A 24,324-nucleotide genomic window follows, 5' to 3' on the forward strand; every position below is an offset into this window, starting at 1 on the left:
TTTAAAAAATATTCCTGGTCAGTGTGACCAGAGCTGAAAGGACATACTGATCCTCTGATTTATTTAAATAAATAAATAAATAAATAAATATAGGGTTTCAGTGTAATGCTAAATGTGCTTTGGTGCATATAGGTATATAATAGCAAGGGGATTTCTGTCCTTGTCTCCTGTTTAAAAGGGTGGCTATAAACCAATGCTGAGAGAAGAGGAAAGAACGCTATTAGTGTGCATGATACTGACTCTGTTAATTGGGCTGTTATCAGCTAGATATCAATTTGAGTCCCATGCCAGGTCAGCATAACCTGGGCAAAATCAACCTAATCTGTTGCAGGACCAAATACCAGCAGCCAGTTGTGACACAACCTAGGAAATTAAGTAATGTGGGTTTTGTAAATTCATTGTAAATGACCTAGTAAAATATAAGTAGAAGCTTTTAAACAGTTCTGCAAAGGGCTTATGAGATGCCAAGCTATGACTTGACTTCTCTTATTCCATCCGATGAGAAAGTATGTTTGCAAAAAGAAATGTTTACATAAACTGATAAAAAACTTGAGAATTCAGCAGAACACAACCACGTGTTCCTGAGGTTTCTTCCATAAAAGTCTCACCATGTCTGGCAGAGCCCCATTCACCTTCACTATGAAGGGAATCATATTTGCACTAGTGCTCACGCTTGTAGGTAAGGCTACATATTCCTACTTCACCTTTCTTTACCAAAATATCCTTAAGTTCAGTGGCAGTGATCAGCTCTAGATTGAACATTGCTTATCTGCTTTTCCATCTCCTTTTTCAGGTGGCCAGAAATTTGACATTGGTAAGTAAATTTTCTTCTCTAGCCTTTTCTTGATAACTTCACTGTTATTTCTATCTATTAGAACATGTTTGGAAGTATTGTGAAAATGGCTGTTATTTCCCACAGACCCTGGATTCAGCAGCAGAAAGAGCTACTTGTACAGTTATGAAGGCTGGGTGTTGAATGGGCTTCAAGAAAAGAATTTAGCCAAAGCTGGCTTGCGCCTGAGCAGCAAAGTAGAGATCGGTGGGCTGTCAGAAAACACTTACCTCCTCAAGGTACTGTGTCTTCTTTCCAGTGTGCCATGCAACAGCAAGTTAAAAGAAAAAAAAAACACAGTCATATGTGACTAATCTGGCTTGTAGAAGCTGCAGGAAACACAGGGGATTTACCACGGTAGATGGCAGAGAATGATCTGCAAGCTACAGTTTCAGAAGTGGCCAGTCACTTAGTGTTGTTTGCTCTGGAATTTGTTTGTAGCAGGTGTTCCTCAACACATTGTATCAGAAATATAATTGCTGGGGGTTCTGTTAGAAACTGTTTGGCACTTAAGCCTGCTTGGAGTTTACGTTTTGATTCTAGTCTCAGCACACATTTCCAGCTCCTGTTGAAAGCCAGGACTTGAGTATGTAAAATCATTGCCAGGAAGGAAACTGATAAACATAGACTTAAAATATTATAAGAGCTAAAAATAGAAAGTGATATGTGATAAAAGAGTAAAAAGTGAAAGTCCTCAAAAAGGAGCATGTAATAATGTTTATGCTTGAGTAATGTCATAAAAGATCTGGAAGTGTGAAATTATGCCGCTGCTGACATAAACAGTGGTAGGACCTGACTCATTCAAAATATACATATTTCAGGAAAATACTTTTGTCTGTTGAATTCAGTTATGAATCAGAGCTTCTTTTTGGGGTACAGAATTCATTGTTATATTGATCTGTAGAGCTCTCAAAATTAGGGGCCAGAGATTACATTTCACATTAGTCTTCATCCTGAAATTTTTACATGGTGTGCTCTAGGCTGTGCTCTGAGGCACCTAAACTGGCAGTAACTTTGCCAAAGTTTCTGTAATTGCTTCTTATTTATGTCCTATCTCAGTGTTTATAAAGATGTTGTTCATTATTAAAATATTTTGATTGATTTAAGCAATTCACAAATTAGTTTAGTAAAAAAAAAAAACCTTGTAGGGGGACAAGTTAAAATTAAACATTCAAAAACTACGTTTTTTGACATTTAGAATGTTATAAACTTTTTAAATACTGTATTTCACCTAAAGCGGAATATTTATTATCAGGCTAAAAATGGGGAGATTTTTATTTCAATTTTTTAATTACATTTTGATTCATCCTTTCTTTCCATAGAGTTAATGCAAGTAAAATGTTTAAATGTCCCTGGAAGATAATATCAATATGTTAATTACTTCTCTAAGATAAAATAGCACTGCTGAGCCCACAGGGTTTGCACTGGTTTTAGGATATTGTCAGCAAGAGACAAAAGAACAAACTTCTGAATGACTTTCTAAGCCTACATTTGGAAGGAAAGAGTATCTAAATGGTGGCTATGTTAATTTCTTCCAATATGTTTGCATATTTAGTATCAAAGTAATTTTATTCTCCTAAGTATCTTTTCTGAATTTCCTCCCAGATCCGCTCTCCACAATTTGAGGAATACAATGGCATCTGGCCCAGAGACTCATTCACTCGATCTTCCAAAATCACCCAGGTGGTTTCCTCATGTTTTGCCCGGCCCTTCAAGTTTGAATACAATAGTGGACGGGTTGGAAACATTTATGGCCCAGAAGACTGCCCCGATACTTGCATTAACATAGTGAGAGGAATACTGAACACAATACAGATAACCATTAAAAAGTCACAGAATGTGTACGAATTGCAAGAGGTTTGTTTTTTTCCATTCTAAAACTGCTCTACTGAAAGGATGTCTTCTTTTTTGTTACTCTCCCTTTGAGTTTCTGTTTATTTGGAACTACTCTTGAATGTTCATAGAAAGAAAAAGATAATTTTCATTCACACAGAAGAAAATGCATATGTACATGTTGAACAAATTATCTGGGCTGAATTCTTTCTAAGACATCTCTCTTTAAATCTTAACATGCAGTCCTTTGTAGAAGAAAGAATTATTATCTATGATTTTTAAAAAATTTTATTTATTTGCCATATGGCTTCTCTGATACAACTACCTGATCCATTTTATTTATTAATTGTTGATATCAGTTAAATGATTACTTTTCAATTTTAAACTCCATCTCCTGGCTATTGTTCACATGCCTCTATTTTAGTTCAATAGGAATAATTGTGTGCAAAGGCAACAAGTTTCAAAACATAATTAAGTTTATTCAGTAGGTCCTAACCCTCATATTGTTCATTCAGAGTCTTCATTCAGTAAAACTTCTCACACTGTGAAATCCTGATATAACTGGAAAGTCTCACTATCTGTATGCATCTGCCAGGCTGGAATTGGAGGTGTTTGCCATACAAGGTACATCATCCAGGAAGACAGGAAGAACAGCCGGGTCTCTGTTACCAAAACTGTAGACCAAAATAATTGCCAGGAAAAAGTGGTGAAGAGTGTTGGAATGGCTTCCATCTATCCTTGTCCTGTTGATATGAAGGTACGTGAAATGTGCAGTGATCTTCCTAGTTACAAACACAGTCATTCTGTTCCCATTCACTCTTTGTCTCTCTCTGTCCTACAGAAAGAAAGGCTCATCAAAGGGACTGCAGCTTTCTCCTACAAACTGAAGCAGTCAGACAGTGGCACTCTCATCACAGAGGTGGTATCTCAGGAGGTGTATCAGTTCTCACCATTCAGTGAACCTACTGGTGTTGCTGTCATGGAAGCAAGGTAAGTGGGACATGGGCTTGTTTCACAAAGTAATTACAGGTTCTCAGTCCCTTTCTCTCCCAATTGAAGTGAAATAAGAATTGAGCTCCACACAAGTTCGATAAAGGTCTGAATACTCACACTTGGGGTTTCCACAGTTCTTAAAGTTCAGCAAACCAGTTTTTATTTGTGCTCTGGTCAAGCTGGTCCTACAGCTATATGGAGGAAAAGGAAAAAAGCTGTTTTGTATGCTTATACCATAAGAATGCAACATTACTGCTGTTTGTCCCAAAAAAGGGCTAAATTGATAGTGTCAGGAGGAAGATGGTGCACATAGAAATAAGATCATTCATTTCAGAGTCTGTACTTTCATTTAAAAGATGGCAATTTTGGTTCTCCTTGGAAACAATTCCATTGTAGATAACTCTAATACCATTTTGTTTTAGATAGAAGGCTTTAGTCATTAGCAAAAGGTTTTACTGTGATAAGAGGAATTACTAAGGAGTAAAACTGATAGCATCACAGTATCACTGAAGCAACAAATAGCCAAGGCAGATGGATGAAGAGAGCTAATGCGTTTCTCCCATGACACTTGTCTCTTGACAGACAACAGCTCACCTTGCTTGAAGTGAGAAGTGAATGGGGCAGCTCCCCAGACTTTTCCATGCAGAGCTACGGAGGCATTCGTTACCAGTTCCCAGCAGAATTGCCACAGATGTCATTGCAGCTTATCAAGCTGAAAAACCCTGAGCAACGGGTAGAGTATTTTTAGGCCTTCAAATTAATTTCCCAATAAAAAGAAAATAATAAAAGGATAATGATTGTGAATTTTAAGAATGTAATTATGTATGCCCTCTCTCTTGTGTTTTGTAACAGATAGTTGAAACACTGCAACATATAGTCCTCAATAACCAACAAGATTTCCATGATGATCTTCCATACCGATTCCTGGAGCTTGTCCAGCTCTGCCGGATAGCAAGTGCTGACACACTTGAGTCCATCTGGAGACAGTTTTCAGATAAACCCCGCTACAGGTATTTCATTATATCAACTTAGAAGAAACTTTTCAATTTTTGGAAAATTGAGAGCTAAAATGAAGGAATGTTTTTTTTGCTTCAACTTGCAGGCGATGGCTGCTGAGTGCAGTTTCTGCAACTGGCACCACAGAAGCACTCAAATTCATTAAGAGCAGAATCCGCAGTGATGACCTTAGCTACCTTCAGGCTCTTCTCAGTGTTTCCTTTGCTCTCCATTTAACAAAAGCTGATGAACACACTGTTCCAATAGCAGCAGTGAGTAGATCCATGTGAATCTTTCCTGTCTGATAACAGAAGGAATGATAATCAATGACAGCCTTTGATTATTAAGTACATTAGAGACTGGATTCTCTCATATACGTTAATCTTGTGCAAATGTTGACCTGTGAATTTCTTTTGGCATTACATTTATGACAGGAGATTTCTGTCCTATTCCTCCATTTCCCTACGTTAATATAAAACCCTTCTCCTATAAGAGGTTTTGAGAATAATTCCCATTTCAGTTTGCTGGGATCACATAGCACGCTTTCTACAGACAAAACTTTGTCCATTTCAGTCTCTTACTTGTGAAACAAATGGTGTTTGGTGTGTTGTGTCACTTGAACAGCTCTTTGATTGCAAATATTCCTATCAACTGGAATGTTCTGCAGGTGAAATGATTAGTGCAAGCATCAAATATGTCGACACTGTAATGAATCATATATTCTGAACAGGATTTTTGCCATCTCTCATCAATATTTTTCTTCTTAAACAAAAAGAAGATACAATGTGAGAGCATATTAGTATAATTGAGTTGCACATTTTTCTAAGGATATTCCATTTATACGGTGATATTTATCCATAAACTTTGTGTTTTCAGTGTTATGTTTAGTTGGGGGGCTCTTTAAGCTCATACATGCACATATAATGAAACTAGAGGGGAATTGAGCTCCTAAGTGAAGCTTCCAGACAAAAAGTCTACAAGCTACTTTATTTTATTTGAATGCAACAATAATCATTCTGAAATTGATCCCCTCAGATAAGGTCTGATGATTTTCCTGCTCTGAAAGCTTTGTGAAGCACTGTATTAGATAACAAAATAATTTTTTTTTCCTCACAGGATTTAGTGACCAGTTCTCGAATCCAGAAAAGTCCCATGCTTCAACAAGTTGCCAGCTTGGGATATAGCTCTGTGGTCAATAGATACTGTTCTCAGACCTCAGCTTGTCCTAAAGAAGCTCTCCAGGTGGGCAGCTTTTTGTCAAGTTTTTTTAATAACTTAGTAATGTTCATTATATTGGCTTAATTCTTTTAAGATACAGTATAAAAATGGTAATTGGACATACAAATATGTGTTTCATATGTCCCCAGAACAAAGGCTCTGAATTGTTATAGCAGTGTAGATGTTGCTTCATCATTGAAAACAGTTTTCACATTGCAAGGGTAAAATCCTGAAAGAAGACACTACCATGTGATTTTATTAAAAGCAGTTGCTTTATTGTGATAGACTTTTCTGTGGGTAAGGGGAACATGGTGGACATGAAGATTGAACTGTGCTTTGTCTATAGCCCATCCATGACCTGGCAGATGAAGCGATCAGCAGGGGCCGTGAAGACAAAATGAAATTAGCTTTGAAGTGCATTGGAAACATGGGAGATCCAGCCAGCATCAAGCGCATCCTGAAGTTCCTTCCCCTGTTTTCATCCAGTGCTTCTGATATCCCCATCCACATTCAAATTGATGCCATAATGGCCTTGAGAAAAATAGCTTGGAAGGATCCCAGAACTGTAAGTGGCATCTGGTAGATTTTCTTTACTTAGTGAATTAGAGAATATATACTGTAAGGATAATGAATTTAATGGTATCATGTGTGTGGATTCAGCATGTTTGAAAAAAACATATTTTTTTTACAATACTTTACAATTTTATATTCATTTGATGTTTTCTGCGAAGCTGCAATGGTTATTAGTCAGTTGGAGCTTCCAGGAGTATATCAACAGTATTGCTTTCATCATCTGTCATAACCAATAAAGTCCTGTGCTAGTTTTTTTTTTTTATATATATATATATATATATATATATATATATATATATGTATGTATGTATATGTATATATATATATATGTATGTGTGTGTATATATATATATATATAGGATATTTAGCCACCTAAAAGTCAGACACATAATTTAAACTGTCTCTGTAGTCAAGACGAGAGAGAGTGATACACTTTCCGTTAAACTCCTAGGCAAAAAGTTGGCATTTCTCTCCCTCTTTTAGACCTTTCCTTAAGATTGGATTAGTCACTACTGAACCCCCACTGAGGCTGCTGTCACAGTAAGTGTAGGCAAAACTCCTGCCTTTCAGATGGTTTATATATAAGACCTATGTGAGAAACCATTCACTCAGACTCTTTGGCAAACTACTGAAATTACCCTTTTAAAATTGGTCTGAAATAATGATCATGCCCACTTAGTCAAGTGGAGTTACTCCAAAGAATGAATCTGTATTATTATCAACAGTTGTTTCTTCCAAGATTATTCACTGATCTTTGAATGGCAGTAATGCACAAAGCAAGGCTGATACCTTGTTGATTGTGGTTAGTTGGTTCAATATATTGATAGATGGACATTTATTTCAGATCCAGTGTCAGCTCTTCTCCATGGGGCTGTTCCACCATGGTCCCTTCAGTTGTCTTAATAAAATTACATGGAGCCATGCAGTAAAAAAGATCAGAAAACCTTTCTGCAGGGACAATGACCCCCTCTCCCATATTTCTTGTGGTTTAGGTGTGGATCCAATTTGCGAAATTATCTCAGTTATTGATAATTCCAGACACTGTTTTGTCTTTGCAGGTGCAGGGATATCTCATCCAGATCCTTGCAGACCAGTCGCTTCCCACTGAGGTGCGCACGATGGCCTGTGCCGTTATCTTTGAGACAAGGCCTGCCCTTCCTTTAATAACAACCATAGCGAATGTGGTGATGAAGGAGAGCAATCTGCAAGTGGCCAGTTTCGTCTATTCCCACATGAAGGCTTTGTCAAAGAGCGGGCTGCCATACACATACAACATGTGAGTAGAGACAGGAACAAAGCAGGCAATCTGCAAATAATGAGTTCTGTTACATTCTTTTCAGTGAGTGCTACATATGCTGACAGCTGAAGACAGTTTATATACTGATGGGGTGCAGCTTATTTCTAGATATTATTGCCTTTCTCATTTTGTTTAGATCTTCAGCTTGCAATATCGCCCTTAAGCTACTGGCCCCCAAGTTGGACAGGCTGAGCTACCGCTATAGCAAGGTCATACGTATTGATGGTTACTTTGGTGAGTAAAAGTGTTTCAGTGACCAGGAAATTTTCACTTCAGAAATTCAATCTTAAAAGATATTAAATCCTTTGGAGAAATATGGCATTTTCTGTTTCAACCAGAAATTAAATTAAATATGAGGGTCACATATTTAAAAGTGCATGAGTAGCCATATAGTAATTTCTGCCTGAACAGTTAAAATTTACGTAATGATATATCTTAAAGCTGGTAGTGGGAAAATCTGCAGAAATAGGATCTTGAATAGTAATCAGAATAGTTAGAAAAAAAATGTATCTCTTGTTTACTTCTGCCATAGATAACTATAAAGTTGGTGCTGCTGGAGATGTCTTTCTTATGAACAGCCCAGGAACAATGTTCCCATCAGCAATAATTTCCAAGCTGATGGCATATTCTGCAGGGTCAGTGGCTGATTTGGCGGAGGTAAATATTTACCTAAATCAATGAAAGACCAAATTAAAATTAAAACTGATGACAAAGTGTCACCTCTATAAGTATGTTTCAGACTGCTCCTTCTCATGCTGTTTTGATAGGCTGGTGTCCGTGTGGAAGGCCTCACAGACGTCATCATGAAACGAAACATCCCATTTGCTGAATATCCCACATACAAAAAGATAAAGGAGATTGGAAAAGCTGTAGGTATTTTCAGTAAAGCAACAAGTGGGTTGTATAAAGAAGTGAGGCATCTCATACTAGTTAAGTCCTTTCTCAGTGGGTAAATTGCTCTTCTAGCAGTCAGCTCAAGTATTTTTATGAAGGGGACATGTGCAGTGAGACTGCAGGGGACATCTGCCATGGCTGGAATAGCTTCTGCCAGTTCTTGCTCTGGCTGTGCCTCCTCCCCACCTCACAACTGGCTGCAGAAGGAGCACAGGAGGTGAGGGCAGTGGCAGGCATTGCAGCATGGTGTGTCATGTGCCTGTCAGGCTCTCTACTTCCTCACTTCATCTACCTTACCTAGTTAACAAGAATATACCTTTGTCTTGAAGAGAAAAGCTTATTTTTTTGCTGTGCTTTCAAACTGGGTTTCATAATATTAATGGCCCAGACATGTTATTGCATTGGAATACCAAACACTGGACTGGAGGTTATTCCCGGGCACTTCAATGACAGGAGAAAGTCTGAATTTGTGCCATCAAGCTAGTAACTATTGGAAATTTTACAATGGAAAATTGGTCAGCTTGGCCAGTGATGGGTTTGGTCACCTTGCTGAATTACAATTTATGAAGTGTTGCATTAAGAAACTTTGCTTGTTTCTTCATTTGTTCCCCAGCTGTTGGGATGGAAGGAGCTGCCAACAGAAACCCCCTTGATATCAGCCTACTTGAAACTCTTTGGCCGGGAGCTGGCCTACATCAACATCAATAAGGAAGTCCTACAACAGGCTGTGAAGGTACCAGGGACCCCTGCTTCTCCTTGTAATATTTAACACTATTGTACTTTCATATCCTAACCCCTTGGGTCCCTGTTTTATTGCAGACTGTGTTAGAACCTGCCGACAGAAACACGGTGCTGAAGAGACTCATTAGCCAATTCCGCAGTGGCGTTGCAGGACAATGGACACAGCCAGTGTGGGTGGGAGAGCTGAGATACATCTTTCCTACCTGCACTGGTCTGCCCCTGGAGTACGGGTCATACACAGCTGCTCTGGCCCGGGCAGCAGTCAGTGGTGAGCTGGGAAGCGGGAGATCAGCTGTGCACGCTCCGAGCAGGGGATGAGAGGGACAGGGGCTGAGGGAGTCTGGAGAAAGAGAAAAGCCAGGAAGTTAGAAAAAGAGCTAGTTTTTGTAGTGGAGAATGGGACAGTGAAGATGTTTAAAGAGAAGCTGGATACACTGATTTGTGCATTGTCTTTGAACGGATTAAAGACAGAAAGGTGAGGTTGAGAATCTGGGAAACCTGAGAGTGAAAGGCCAGAAAAACTAAGGGGGTAGCTGACATGGACATGGTCAGAAGGAGGTGGCTCCTGAGAGGTACACGCACAAGTTAAGCAGGATTCAATGGTGATTTAAACAGAGAAGACAATAGAAGATAATCAAAAGAGAACTGTTAGTAATTTTAGGAAGGTAGGAAGAGGGCTTTTGAAAAGAGATGGGAGCTCTTTTTGAAAGAAGAAATATGTAAGTGTGAATCCTCACCAAGAAGTTAATTCAGTAATCATAGTTTGCTGTGCAGCAGATTTTTAAATTAGGCAAAACTGACCTTTGTGTCTGCTGACACCAGTGAGATCTGTGAATGAAGGGTGAAGTACATGTACTTGTGCTCTTGTGCCCACTCTTCTCTGCTGTTGGTTTTTACATTTTTAGTTTGCTTTAATAACACCTTTGAACCTCTGCCCATTTTCTTCTGAGTGTTTTTAAATTGTTTGTTTTGGTTTTAATAACATCCTTGTAGCTAAGTTGGGGAGGTATGGATTGAATGGATGGGCTACAAAATGAGGGAAAGTTGTCTGGACTGCTGGTCTCCAAGAATAGTCAACAGCTGAAAGTCTAATTGGTGGCCTGTTACCATAAATGTTCCTCTGCCATTAGCATTTGTTCATAGTCTCTTTTAAAAGTTTGAACTTCAGAAGAAAAGGCACTCTCAGCAAATCTGATTCAATATTGACATTGAATTCGTTGCTGCACTAGGGGGGTCAGGCTGCCCGGGAGGGGACCCTGACAGAATGGAGGGGATGGCCTGACACAAGTGTGATGAAATTTAACAAAGGCAATGCATAGCCCTTCACACTTCTGTCCACAGTACAAGAAACATATTCACACTTCATGTGAGGAAAGATTAGAGAGCAGGGATTTAGCATGGTTGTCCTTCATTCGCTCTGTCTTCTGACTCCTTGTGTTATTTAAATTTTAATGTTATAGTAATTATCAAACTTTCAGTTTGGGTCAGCTCTTCATTTTCTTAGTATATTTTTATTTTAGTTTTCAATATGTTGCATCAGAACCTTTGCCTATTTAATAATTTTTCTGTATATTTTCAGTATTTTTTTTACTCATAAAAGATCTCATGTACCCCAAAGTCTGTCTTGTTTTCCAGTCATATTTTCTGTACTAACAAAAATATTACTTCATATTGAAAACTGTCATTTGGTTGTGTTCAACTCCTTTCACTCTTACCATGTTTAAATGTTGTTCTTGCATTTGCAGTTGATGGAAAGATAACACCCCCTTTAACTGGAGAATTTAGACCTTCACAGTTGCTTGAATCCACTGTGCAGATTCGGGCTGACATAAACCCAAGGTATGGGAGGTTTCTAAGGCTTTACATGTAAAGAAAGTTTTAAAAGAAGGAGAACCACATGTTTAAAAAGAGCACCTTTCTCACATCTGACTGCTTCTTTTTGTTTCAGCTTATATGTACAGAGTGTTGCAACAATGGGTGTCAACACAGAATACTTCCAACATGCTGTTGAAATTCAAGGCAAGGTCCTGACAAGAGTGCCAGTGAAGTTTGATGCCAAGATAGATGTGAAACTGAAAAATATTAAGATTGAAACAACTCCATGCCATGAGGAAACTGAGATAGTGGTTGGAAGGTACAGTAACATTACTTCAGAATACTTTGTGTTGCTGAAGCCTGACAAAGTTCACTATTGACTGACCTCCTACAGAGGTTCCTAGATAGGCAGAGTGACCCTTCAATGTGTAGCAGAACATTTGGGATAAAGCACAAGGAAGAAAAATATGGGAGTTAAAAATCAAAAGATAGCTAAATTATTTAGCAGTTTAAATTTTATTTTAATTTGTTTGTTATTTTGTGTTCTTAATATTTTTCATTCTTTTGTTGTCTTCTAAGGACTTAAGTTTTTATGCTTAAATGCATTTTATTAATGTTTTGGAAATTTGTTTAAATTTATCCAGATTTTGAAAACTTCCCATGATACAAGGAAATTTTATTTTTCATATTGTTTTTAATAATATTTGTATTCATCAATTCATATGTAATTCCTATGTTCAAATAACAGATCTCTGTGCTGTCACATGATACTGACAGGGACATACTTAATTTAATCCAAAGACAAGGGGTCAGAATAATTCACTGTTTTTGCACATATCTCAACAGACATAAGGCTTTTGCTGTATCAAGAAATATAGGAGAACTAGGTGTTGAAAAGAGAACCTCAATTCTCCCAGGGGATGCTTCATCAAATATTGTTGAAGAACCTTTCAAACCATCAGAGAAAGCTTCCAGTGATGATTTCACAAAGGTAACCTATACCTTTTTGCTTATATAGTAATATTTACCCTCTCTGTAATGCATATCTACAGTTTTACTCTTGCCTATGACATGCTCCCAGTGGTATTCACACACTCATCTCTAATACAGCAAGATGACAGCACGGCAAGAAAACATGCCTATAGCTCTCAAGAGGATCTTCACCACATCACAGGAAGGAAAACTCATAAACGAGACATTTGTGTCAAAATGCATCATCTTGGTTGTCAGCTCTGCTTTTCCAGAAGGTCACAAGATGCCAGTTTCCTAAAAAATACGTATTTGCACAGATTCATTGGAGAACATGAAGCTAAAATAGTCTTGAGCCCAGGTAAAATACTGAGCACAAGCCTTGTCATCTTAGGCTTGTCAGTGCTATTTGAAGCAGTATAACCTTCTAATGTGTGCAATTGGTGTGTAGTTGAAACAGATGCTGATATTGACAAAATTCAGCTGGAGATTCAGGCAGGATCCAGAGCAGCTTCCAAAATAATTGAAGAAGTAAACTCCGAGGCTGAGGAAGAGGATGAACCTTCTCTGTATAAGGACATTCAAGCTAAACTGAAGAAGATTCTTGGCATTGAAAATGTGTTCAAGGCAAGTGACTTTGAGAATGGGGGACATTTTCCCCTAAATGAAGCCAAGGATTTGAAGTTCAGCGTGGAAAGATGGCATGGGAAAGAAAGGATGGGGCTAGTTTGAAAGGTTCCAGTGCTAGGCTGTCAGTCAGTGCCACATCTGGAGGGATTGATCCCATGGGGTGCATCCAGGTAGGTCTTCTGTGCTGGACTAGGTTTCAGCTGGGTGAAGTGAAGCTAAGGATGTTCTGCAGCTTCTGCAGTGAGTGAGGCAGGGAGGTGGTTGTTCCTTGAAAGGCTGATGTGAGAAGCTCGTCTGACACCCACGGAAGTTTTACTTTGTAAATAGAGAAGGATCTGTGTCCTCTCTCTTATGCTTCTCTTTGAACTGGTTTTGCAGGTTGCAAGTAAAACACGACACCAGAAGAAGCAACCTTCAAAGAAAGAAAACACTGTGCTAACAGAGCTTGAGACAGACCCCAATGCAAAACGTCCCTCCAGCTCATCTTCTGCCTCTTCAGCTGTCACCTCTTCTTCGTCATCTGCTGTTTCGCCTGATCGTAAAAAGGCGGTGGATGAAGATGAAAATGATCAGGAAAAGCAAGCAAAAAACAAAGATGCAAGCAGCAAGAGCAGCAGTAGCAGTAGTGTCAGGAGTAACAAGCGCAGCAAGAGTAGCAGCAGCAGCAGTAGTGGCAGAAGTAGCAAAAGCAGCAGCAGTAATGGCAGAAGTAGCAAGAGCAGTAGCAGTAGCAAGAGCAGCAGCAGTAGCAGTAGCAAGAGCAGCAGCAGTAGCAGTAGCAAGAGCAGCAGTAGTAGCAGTAGAAGCAGCAAGAGCAGCAGCAGTAAGAGCAGCAGTAGTAGCAGTAGAAGCAGCAAGAGCAGCAGTAGTAGCAGCAAAAGCAGCAAGAGCAGCAGCAGCAGAAGCAGCAGTAGTAGCAGTAGTAGCAGCAGTAGTAGCAGCAGAAGCAGCAGTAGTAGCAGTAGAGGCAGCAGTAGTAGCAGTAGCAGTCATCATAGCCATGGGCATCACTCCAGGCACCTGAATGGCAGCAGTAGCAGCAGCAGTAGCAGCAGCAGCAAATCACTGAGTCGCCATAGCCATGGACATCATTCAAGACATCTGGAAGGAGGCAGCAGCACACATTCCAAAACATGGGTAATTTTGTCAGTAGATTGACTGATGCTGCTAATGTTTGTGAATCATATTCCTGGTGGTGGCTGGTTTTGCATGACAAATGAGGAGATTATGTGTTGATACAGCAAATTTTAGCAATATAAAATTGCAAAATTTATTCTATAAATGTGCCTACTTCAAAACATCTCAAAAGTTTCCATAAATTTGTTGAAACTTTTGTTAGAGGCAGGAAACCTCTTTTTTCTGACAGTTTACTGTCCATATATTCATCTTGCATTATGTGCTTGTGACTAAATATACAGAACATGTATGAATGAAAATTGGTAAAATGCTTATTTAATTTCCAGTGCTTAGATTTCAATATAATTGCAGCATTTCTTTTCATCTGAGACTTTTAATCTTTTTGTTTTTATCATTTTCAAAGGAAGTTCATGAGATCTATCAGTACCGCTTTAAATCAGCACATAGACAAGAGGTGAGTTTTTCATTCCTCAGTAAAAGAAGTACAGAAACTGTCATGATTCAAATGGAGGCTTTACAGGCAACTTGTTATCTTTGTTGAGGAAAATTACAGTATTGATAACAGAACCATGGTGGTTCTTCTGAGATGCATAAAGACAGAGAGCTATGTTCCCCTTTGTATTGTGCACATGATAACATTTGTGGCTCTGCAAAGGAGATACAAAGTCTCTACCAAAGCAATACAAGGGACTGGAGCTGCACACTTAGGAGGAACAAAGTTCCTACCATCAAACGCTTGGATCATTTGGCTGGCTTTGGTAATTTTGTTTCTTGGGTTGGAATCACTGCTGGTATACACTAGGATAATGATGTGGACAAACACGGGAGGATATCTTATTTTATAGTATTTAGGTTTAGCAGGTTAATAGGGCATGAGCCAGTCAGGAGCAGTGTACTTGATATTAGTGTTTCTCAAAAAGTAAAATTTCAGGTGTGTGTCTCCATTCAGAGGATCCTTTCCATTCAGTTGCCAGGTCCATTCAGTCTGTATTCCAGCTGATAAGGCCCTTGCAGAATTTCTGGTCTTTCATATTGAATTGAGAGGCAGGTTTCATTTGACTTGTTCCGGTCCACTGTTTTTTGATAGAGGGAATTCTCATCTAGGCATGTTCCTTATTTATTTCTTCTGAGGGATAAAATATATTTGGGCAAACAAGATTTGTCAGAGCTAGATCACATGTACTAAGCAGGACAAAGCCTACTGCAAGTCATTGAGCTGCTCAGAGTTGGAACACAGGTTTACCAACACCAAGTGCCATGACAGAGAGCTCAGCACTGCCTAGTGCAATTTCTTCAAGCATGTTTTTAACTTACCCTCTTGAGCATGTTGTGTTTTTTTCTTGCAGTTCCCAAAAACACAACTCCAAGCTGACCGACTTAGCAGCTCATACTCTTCTACCAGATCCAGTCGTGCCTCATCGCGAGGTGCTTCTCGGGTTAGTTGCATCATTTGTAAGGGGATTTTGACAGCTTGGAAGAATGGCAGAGAGGCCATGCACTTGCAGTAGTTGTACATCTAGGTTGATGGGGAGAAATTCCAACCTCTCAAGTCTCAGGTATCAGTTGAGAGTGAGACACACACCATAATTCCCACACACATGTTCCTCTGCAGTGAGAATCCTTCTTACTTGCATTGTGACCCTTCCGTCATGGGAATTCCACCCAACAGATGCCTGCAGAGACTGATCTTGTGATCTCTGCAACCAGGAGGGAGGTTGAGGTACTGCAGTGCCTGTGTGAGGATATTGGTGGTGGCAGCTGAGGCTCAGATTGCCTCATTAAAAGACATGCTCCAGAGGGGACATGTAGCACCTGGGCTGCTCACCACCCCTCGGTCAGATGTGTACAGGCATGCTAATGATGCAGTGAAGATGTTGAAGGTCAGAGCACACTAAGGCCCTGCTCCAAGGGAGGAGGTTCTTAATGTTGAAGACAATTCTGTGCAGTGTTGCTGTGCAAACACAAAACCCACCCACCCTACAGAATTCACAGCTGAAGTGTGAAAGCCAAGAGACCACCCAGACAGATAAACAACAGAAGCATAGCTGGGGGATGTTATTGCTGTGAGAATGAGTGATGACGCATACAGCTGACAGATGATGTTGTTCTAATTGAACCACTTTCTTTTATTCACAGGCTGGGTATTAATAATGGAGCCCAAGTCATACGGTCATTACTGTATTTTAATCAACATGAATATTACCATGGTATCAGCTGTAGCTCAGGAAATGGCACAAATTTTGGATCATATAAACACAGGGATGAAGTCCATCTGTGCTTGCAGAGGCACATACACATCAAAGACATATACACAAGATTTCGTAGGCATGTATATATGTGTGGTACATATGATGGTATATATTTGTGGTTCAGTTACTTATTTTTCATTTATTCGTCTAGATCTTGCATCTAAAATGTTCCAAGGTGACTCTTTTATAATTATATTCTGTACATACTTTCTCGCCTTCTTCTTAGCCTAACTTTTTGGGAGATGCTAAAACACCAGTATTAGCTGTTTTTCTTCATGGCATCCGTAATGATAAGAAGATAGGAGGCCTCCAGCTCGTGGTGTATGCCGATATTGACTCCATTAGGCCCCGGATGCAGGTATTTGTGTCAAATCTCACAGATTCAAGCAAGTGGAAACTCTGTGCTGATGCTTCAGTCCTCAATGCTCACAAGGCTGTGGTAAGATTCAAAAATAGCTATATACAACTTTATGCATAACAGAAAAATCTTGTTCTGTGCATTAAAAAATGGACCATTTGTCTGTCCATTAAAGGCTTACCTGAGATGGGGACGGAATTGCCAGGACTACAAGATTTCAACTGAGCTGGTAACTGGGCGGTTTGCTGCCCACCCTGCTGTACAAGTGAAACTGGAGTGGCCTAAAGTTCCTTCCGGTGTCAGATCCATAGCAGAATGGTGAGGCTTTAATCTTTATTGATGTCCAATCTCAATATCAATCAGCATCCACACATGAGGTTCTAGTGGCTAAAGTGGCTAATATTTTATTCTCTGATCTGTCTAAGTACTGCCTTTGGATAAAAAGCTGAGTGGGATTACATACTATTTTAATGTACAGAAATTCTTTATTCTGGACATACTTACTGAAAACTGAGGAACAGGTCCTCCCTTTTACCAAATGCTTGAACACTAAAGCAGAGAGTGGGTGTGAGGACCTAACAAGTGACCCTATAGACTATTATGCTACTTAGACACAGGTGTGAGACAACCTAGTTGGGATGTGTGCAGCTTTTTTCTTCTCCATTTCATCACATCTTTCTGATTTGAACTTTTGAAGGTTCTACAAGTTCGTCCCTGGGGTTGCATTTATGCTGGGGTTCTCTGAAAAAACAGACAAGAATCCTTCTCGACAAGCCAGGGTGATCGTGGCTCTAACTTCTCCAAGGATGTGTGATGTCGTAATCAAGCTTCCTGATGTAATTATGAAATATTTTGTCACTCTCCCTTTTTTCCCTAGTAGAAAAGCATGACTGTGCACTTTAATTACAGTGGGTGAATTCGGAGAAAGAAAAATTAAGTAAGCATCACTTTGGGTACAAATGGTGAAAACAACTTTTATTTATTTTCCACCTTTTGTTATTACATAGAAGGATATTCATATAGTGCTTCTGTTCATAGAAAGAGACATAGGTACTCATAATGACGTGGGTTTCCATCTGTAGTTGCTCCATAAGTGTTCACCTCATCACCTCTGAAAGGAAGTAATTCTTTCTCTCCCAATTAACACCTGAATGATTTCTCTCACACCATGAGAGAAAAACTAAGCAAAAGCAAAAACCTCATGGACAGTGAGTCAGATGAGTTTTGTTCACAGAAAGTCTTTGCAACCAAAGTAGAAGAAATAGAAATCAAATTCCAAATAGGAGAAAAATCTTAACTGTTTGCTGGCACAGGTGTATTTTGAGTGTGCTTTTGAATTCCTTTTCAGGTTATCCTCTATGAAAAAGCCATAAGGCTTCCCCTGTCACTTCCTGTAGGACCAAGGATACCAGCCTCAGAGCTGCAGCCTCCCATCTGGAATGTCTTTGCTGAAGCTCCCTCTGCAGTGCTCCAGAATCTGAAAGGTCAGAGTCTAATCAGGTTCAGAAGTATGACAACCTCAGTGTCATAACTTACTTGAGCATCTTCTGAATTTTGCTGGCATTATTCATCTCCAGTTGATTAGGAAACGTTCTTTAATAGCATGAGAGTGGTTCAACTGGGAGAAAATACTGTGCATAGTAAAGAAATCATGAACATTTCAGGGATCGAGATACCAATTATCTGAATGGATAACATTTAAAGTTTCTAGCAATTATTTTTTTGTTATAGAGGAGCATATTTTCCATACCTTTTTAAGAATTAATGGGTGCTTAGTAGCCAAAAGCCTCTGTAAACCATACAAAAATATCACAGAGTAGGAACAAACCGTAAAGTTAAAATATGGCACTAAAAATAAATCATGACGTTTAATGGCTTTCTCTTATGGAAAAGCAAATACTCACTGGCATTTTTTTAACCAGCTCAATGCTCAGTTTCCTACAACAAGATCACAACCTTTAATGAAGTTCAGTTTAACTACACAATGCCAGCAAACTGCTACCACATCTTGGCTCAGGATTGCAGCTCTGACCTTAAGTTCCTGGTGATGATGCAGAATGCTGAAGAAGCTCTGAACCTGAAAGCAATCAATGTCAAGCTTGGCGTTCAGTAAGTAACTCCTATCAGATACTGGGAGCATGAGGGACCATGGTCCACATTTAACATGAGAGAAGCTTCGATCTGAACTTCATTGCAATGGTTAGCAGCCCGTGGAATTTCAGTATTCCTCTAATTTACTTTCCATGCATGTTGAAAGTGAGGCTGATGCTGTTATCCTGCATCATAGGTGACAAGAATATCCCAGATGTAACTTAAGCAATTGAAATGAGCTTATGCTGTGACCAGTGATATTTAGTGAGCAGGAAAATGCCTTTGTCACTGTATGTGTGTGAATGTGACACAAAGAAGGTATGAACACTCTTCTCCTTAACAGTGAAATTGATATGCGTCCTGCCAGTGGACAGGTGAAGCTGCTGGTAGATGGAGTTGAAAGCCCCTCAACAAATGTTTCATACACATCTGCTGGTAAGTAATGCAGCATATCTTGTTTAATTTTCACATATGTTTTAGAGAAAAGAAAGAGAGAGAGGGAGAATCTGTGAAAGAAATTTTATCAATTTGTATTCAATAAGTGTTTCTTTGGTTTTAAAGTTAATATTTAAGAACATGTATTTCACTCACTTGTATAGGAACTTTTAGAAAGATTGATTAGGATGTGAAGCTCTTGAAGTGGCCAAAATAAGCAATATATAACTAACATGACGATCCCTCCTTTTGGTACATCACTGCAGCTCCTACTGGAGCATCAAATTTGAGAAGTGTTTTGGTTATGCTATAAATCTTGCTTCATTAAACTTTAGAAGTAGAGCTTTTTTAAAATTCACCTTCATAACTTGTATATCAGTGTTTTCCCAATTTGATTTATAGGTAAATTGCATTCTGAAATTTTCTACAAATGGGTGTGAAGAACTGGAGAAACAGCCTGCTTCATTATTTCAGAGCAGGAATAGTTTGTTTCTGTGAAAAGTACAGGAAGACCTTGTTTCATCCTGTGCTGTGTAGTGAGGGGCTATATACAGTGTGGGTATTCCCTGACTGTAGTGCTGGAGAATGTGAATCAGGCTAAATCTTGCTGAAATTGGGTTACCACTTGGCAGTGCTGAACTCCGTCCTATTTGTTATGTACTTTTGAAGTGATAATTGTGCTAGAAATGGCCTCAGTGATAGTCATGGTGTTCTTTGTATTTCCAGATTCAAATACAGTGTACTCAGGGACTTGTTTACCTGCATAACTACACAGATGATATAGACAGCTCTCAATTTCTAGATATAAATATGAAGATGATAATAACCCAAGGAAAAATTAATAAATCTGTGATCATTTAAATTCTCTTCCAACCTTTTAGAAACACTTATTTTCTATATATCCACATTACTAGGTTGCTTTGTTATATGTTTTGTTTCTTGAAGAGAAATTGAGACATTTTGAAGTAAAGAACATTTTAGAAACATGACAGTTGCTTTTTTCTCTTTCTTTCTCTCTTTCTTTCTTTCTCTCTTTCTTTCTCTCTCTTTCTTTCTTTCTTTCTTGCTTGCTTGCTTGCTTGCTTTCTAAGCTAGGTATTTTTGCTTCATTTTCTATTCTTTTCCTCTAGGTGCTTCTCTGTGGATCCACAGTGAAAATCAAGGGCTTGTACTTCATGCCCCAGTCTATGGCATTGAAAAACTCTACTTTGATGGATACACATTCAGGGTATCATTCTTCCTCTTCATAAGCTTGGGGGTTGAGTAAATTCCATAGGATACCTTTAAATCTGTATGTGTGAGTACAAGAGTATACAGTGGCAAAGGCAAATGTGTGCAGCACCCAAAAAAACCCAAAGAGAAGATGATGCTACAGGTTTGCACAGTCCTGCTCTCTATGCCTCAGTGTGAGAAATGAGACTCCTTCACCAAAAAAAATTCCTTATACTTGCAGTACAAGGTGTGTTGGAAAGTGGGTCTGTGAGTGTACACATGCTGCATCAGCAGCGCCTTTGCAAGAAAAGTGAGTTTTTCAGCATCTCTCCACTGTTCTTACAGCTGTATAATTCTTCAAAACAGCAAAAGTGCAGTCACTCTTTTTAGATCAATGAATGCTTTACAGTCTGCACTAAAAATAATATGAAACAGGAATGTAAGAGATTGGTAAAGCATACTGTGTCTTCACCATATTAATAGTCTAGATATTAATAACTTAACATACTAGATTGGCACGGTAGGTTTTAAAGACTGTAGCAATTACAGATGCTGCACCCCCTCAGGAGTTTGGAATTTGACTGTCAGACCCCTTTAAAATTCTTACCAAGTTGATCTTAAATGTTTGTGCATTAACTTACACAGGAAGGGATCTGCACAGTAAAAAGCTGCTCCATAGATAACGACTTTTTTTAACTTGAAATGCTTCTGGATTTTTTTTCCTCAAAGATTCAAGTTGCTTTATGGATGGCAGGGAAAATGTGTGGAATATGTGGAAGATACGATGCAGAATGTGAACAGGAATATCGGATGCCCAATGGATATGTAGCTAAAAGTGCAGCAAGCTTCGGGCATTCTTGGATTTTGGAAGAAAAACCTTGTAGAGGAGGTATGCAAGTTCTAATAAATTTAATATAATATGACTGTAGTTGTTTAGAAAATGTAGAATCTGGTCAGAAAATTTAAAACCTGTGGACGATTTGGAAATAAAAAGCATATTAAAAACCATTACTAAGTTATATATTAAGTATTAAAATTTCTTGCCAGTTGAGAAAGAAATAAGAAATCACAGGCTAAACAAGCCAAAATACGCAAGTCAGTTGAAATTAAATAACCAAGCTGAAACAAAATCTTTGTTTCAGTGTTGAAGTGTTTTGAAGACAATTGGGCGGAATGGGGGGGGGGGGGGGGGGGTAAAAGCATAAATTCACATGGAATGCTTTGATTTAAGCACAACAGCATTTTCCAGACATCTATTTTCAGCAATTGGCCAATCAAAAAATAGAATGGGGATTAGTAGTTATAACCATGGCTGACCACCTGATTTTTGAACCAGTGCAACCTGTCAAGCAAAGCAATCAAGTACGTGGGCAGTTTCAAATGGTTGGAATAAAAAAGCTGCATTTTAAGTGTTTCGATAGAACAGGATCTAATGGTGTGCTGATGCTCTCAGCTGAGATTATGATGCAACATCAATCATACCATAGTGCTTGAGGAGAATAGGCATGTTGCATTTGTAGAGACTTGTCCTGGAGATGGGAAGGACTTCCTCAGTCCCTGGAGAGGGCTTGAACATATTTAGCTGTGCATTACATGTTATTCTTCTATGTCTTTTTCATGAATACTGGACATCCAATTTGCTTTAGATGGACATGGAGGCCACATGCATGTACACAATAATATTCCCGTGGTTGGTAATGACCATGTACTGTGTTTTCATTTAATATACAACAGAAATTGCTGGAATTTTAGAGCACAAAACATAGGAATAAACTGTGATCTGTTTAGCCTTTCACTTGTAGCTGTTTATCCTGGTAATCCAAAATGAGGTTGATATTACTGGCTGGCAGCAGTGACTTTTGCGCTCTCTCTGCAGCAATTCTGTGTCTGAAGGACAGTGGTAATAATGTAATTATTTCATGATTGATTTTATTTGTTCAGAAATCTCCCCGGTAGTCCTGTTGCTGAATATTCAATGCTTCTAAAAGTTTTTTAATGGCTATTTGTTTAGTAAGCTTACTTTGAAAAATGTTTATTAGAAGTATACAAGGCTATGTCTCTACATCCTGATCTAGAAATAGACCAGTTACATTTGAAATTAACTTTCCATGGCTCCATATCTAATTAGCTGATTTGAAAGGTTTCTCAGCTCCTTCGTTTATGATCAAAATACAGTTTTCACAGAGGGAAGTTGTTTGCAAATTGTCAGTGTTGGCAGATGAGTGCTTCTGGGGAGATCTGGGGCTTTTGAATGTAAGCACATAAATTATCAGCAATGACTGTGTTCCAGCCTGCAAACTGCGACGCTCATTTGTGAAGCTTGAGAAGACAGTTCAGATCGCTGGTGTAGAGTCCAAGTGCTATTCCACAGAGCCAGTGCTGCGCTGTATGAAAGGATGCTCTGCCACTAAGACTACTCCAGTGACTGTTGGCTTCCACTGTCTCCCTGCTGGTAAGTCCACAGAAATCTTACTGAATCATCATCATGGCTCGGCTTCGTGAATGAAGATTTGGAAAGGCCTCTTCCCACATGGGTGTGCCCTTCGAGCCTGCACAGTGGAGTTTTTAGGTGAGGCACAGCATGCACAGAACTGGCCCCACCCTTTGACTCCTGAGGTTCATCTGCCACGGGCGAGCGAGTTTGGACAGTAACAGTGAAGTCCTCGGGACTAGAACATGCAGCCCTCGGTGTTCCCAGGAGGTCTCCCATCCAAGTACTAACTGGGGCTGACCCTGCTGAGCTTCCAAGATCTGATGGAATTGGGTGTCAGGGAGGCGTGGCTGTAGTTCTTACTGAATAGGAGCTGAACAAAAGTATAAATAGATTGTGATTTGACTCAGTTATTCCACTTGAAAAATATTATTAATCTAACATAGCCACAGGTAAGGATGGACTTACTGCCCAAATTGACTGAAGCCCTTTCCTTATTTTTGTTAATATGAAAATATTTCTTCAGTGAGAGAGATGATTTTCTATTGTAAGTTGACTGGGTTTCATTGTACTGGAATTGAAAATCTAAACTAAATTTGCCTTGATGGTGCTTGGAGCTAAGAAGGTAAGGGCAGGATAACAACACAGTCAACATTGTGAGTCAGCTGAAAAACTGTATACTGCAACCTGTGAGTACTGAGCCACATATGACCACATGCAGCACCCTGAAATGGGGGTCCTTGCCTTGTATTTTTTATATATTGCTGCCTTTGGACATGATTCTATTTTACTTAGCTGATTTAGACACTAGAAGGACAGGTGTGGACAGGATTCTTGTACACAGGTGCAGTGATATAGGAGGACATATTTTTATAGATACATAGTATTTTGTAAGAGGTTAGAGAAGGTAGGTATAGATTATGTAGATCACAGAATCATGTCTATTTTCCAAGTTAGTTTTTTTCTTGAAGACCATAATACCCTTTCCTAAATTTATGACTAATAAAATTCTACATAGAAGTAGTAGCTTTCAAAGTAGAACTGTCTTGTTAATGAAGTGGGTTTCCTAGAACATCTCTGTACCTTAGATAAGTACAAATATGTAAGTCAGTGAAGAATGGCCAAACCTGCTATAACTAATGACTAGTGCATGGTAAATGCTGTACCTTGCAGAACTACTTCTGATGTTTACTTTTTATTTCTTCTTCCCTATCAGATTCAGCTACCAGCCTGACAGACAAACAAGCAAAGTTTGACCAGAAGTCAGAGGATATGCAGGACACTGTTGATGCACACATAGCATGTTCTTGTGAGGACGAAGACTGTAGCACATGAAGCTATACATTGCAGCATGGGAAAAAACAGAAACATTTTCATGTTTTTATTGTGTGGTGTAAAAACACCTCATCTAAAGGAATAATAGAGACACTAAAGTGTTTGAGAAATATCAAGTGTGGAATCTTCTCAAGTAATTTAAAGTATTAAACTTTATTATTGTATAAACTGTTATGATTGCCCATAAATATCTGATTTCATAATAAATCCATGCATGGAAAAAATTATGAAGATTTCCTTATTTCACTGGTCATGGAAAGAGGAGGTCTGCGTAGATTCTCCTCA

The 24,324-nt window shown here is 39.0% G+C and overlaps 1 protein-coding gene across 1 annotated transcript; it reads left to right on the forward strand.

Annotated features, from left to right (window-relative positions):
* The first annotated feature begins 639 nt into the window (after positions 1-639).
* Positions 640-24,217, forward strand: LOC139676150 (vitellogenin-2-like). The gene is made up of 35 exons (XM_071564768.1): positions 640-679; positions 794-814; positions 920-1,071; positions 2,438-2,689; positions 3,261-3,422; positions 3,507-3,655; positions 4,241-4,391; positions 4,511-4,668; positions 4,761-4,926; positions 5,771-5,896; positions 6,219-6,437; positions 7,504-7,721; positions 7,879-7,976; positions 8,275-8,399; positions 8,510-8,611; positions 9,250-9,369; positions 9,456-9,645; positions 11,123-11,216; positions 11,326-11,511; positions 12,039-12,183; positions 12,303-12,522; positions 12,613-12,788; positions 13,170-13,928; positions 14,332-14,382; positions 15,275-15,364; positions 16,404-16,616; positions 16,711-16,853; positions 17,233-17,371; positions 17,884-18,019; positions 18,458-18,644; positions 18,970-19,061; positions 20,192-20,289; positions 21,003-21,162; positions 22,564-22,725; positions 23,921-24,217. Exons 1-35 carry the CDS (start codon positions 640-642, stop codon positions 24,037-24,039), a joined length of 5,619 nt encoding a protein of 1,872 aa, XP_071420869.1. The 3' UTR covers positions 24,040-24,217.
* Positions 24,218-24,324: the final 107 nt, after the last annotated feature.

Source organism: Pithys albifrons, chromosome 10, assembly GCF_047495875.1.
Source record: "Pithys albifrons albifrons isolate INPA30051 chromosome 10, PitAlb_v1, whole genome shotgun sequence".
Taxonomy (NCBI): Eukaryota; Metazoa; Chordata; class Aves; order Passeriformes; family Thamnophilidae; genus Pithys; species Pithys albifrons.

Excerpts from the sequence above, each read along its gene's own strand:
- LOC139676150 (XM_071564768.1), top strand. The coding sequence starts at position 640 with ATGAAGGGAATCATATTTGCACTAGTGCTCACGCTTGTAG. Across the intron at positions 4,927-5,770 it reads ACACTGTTCCAATAGCAGCA|GATTTAGTGACCAGTTCTCG; the intron begins GTGAGTAGATCC and ends TTTTCCTCACAG. Across the intron at positions 14,383-15,274 it reads AATCAGCACATAGACAAGAG|TTCCCAAAAACACAACTCCA; the intron begins GTGAGTTTTTCA and ends TTTTTCTTGCAG.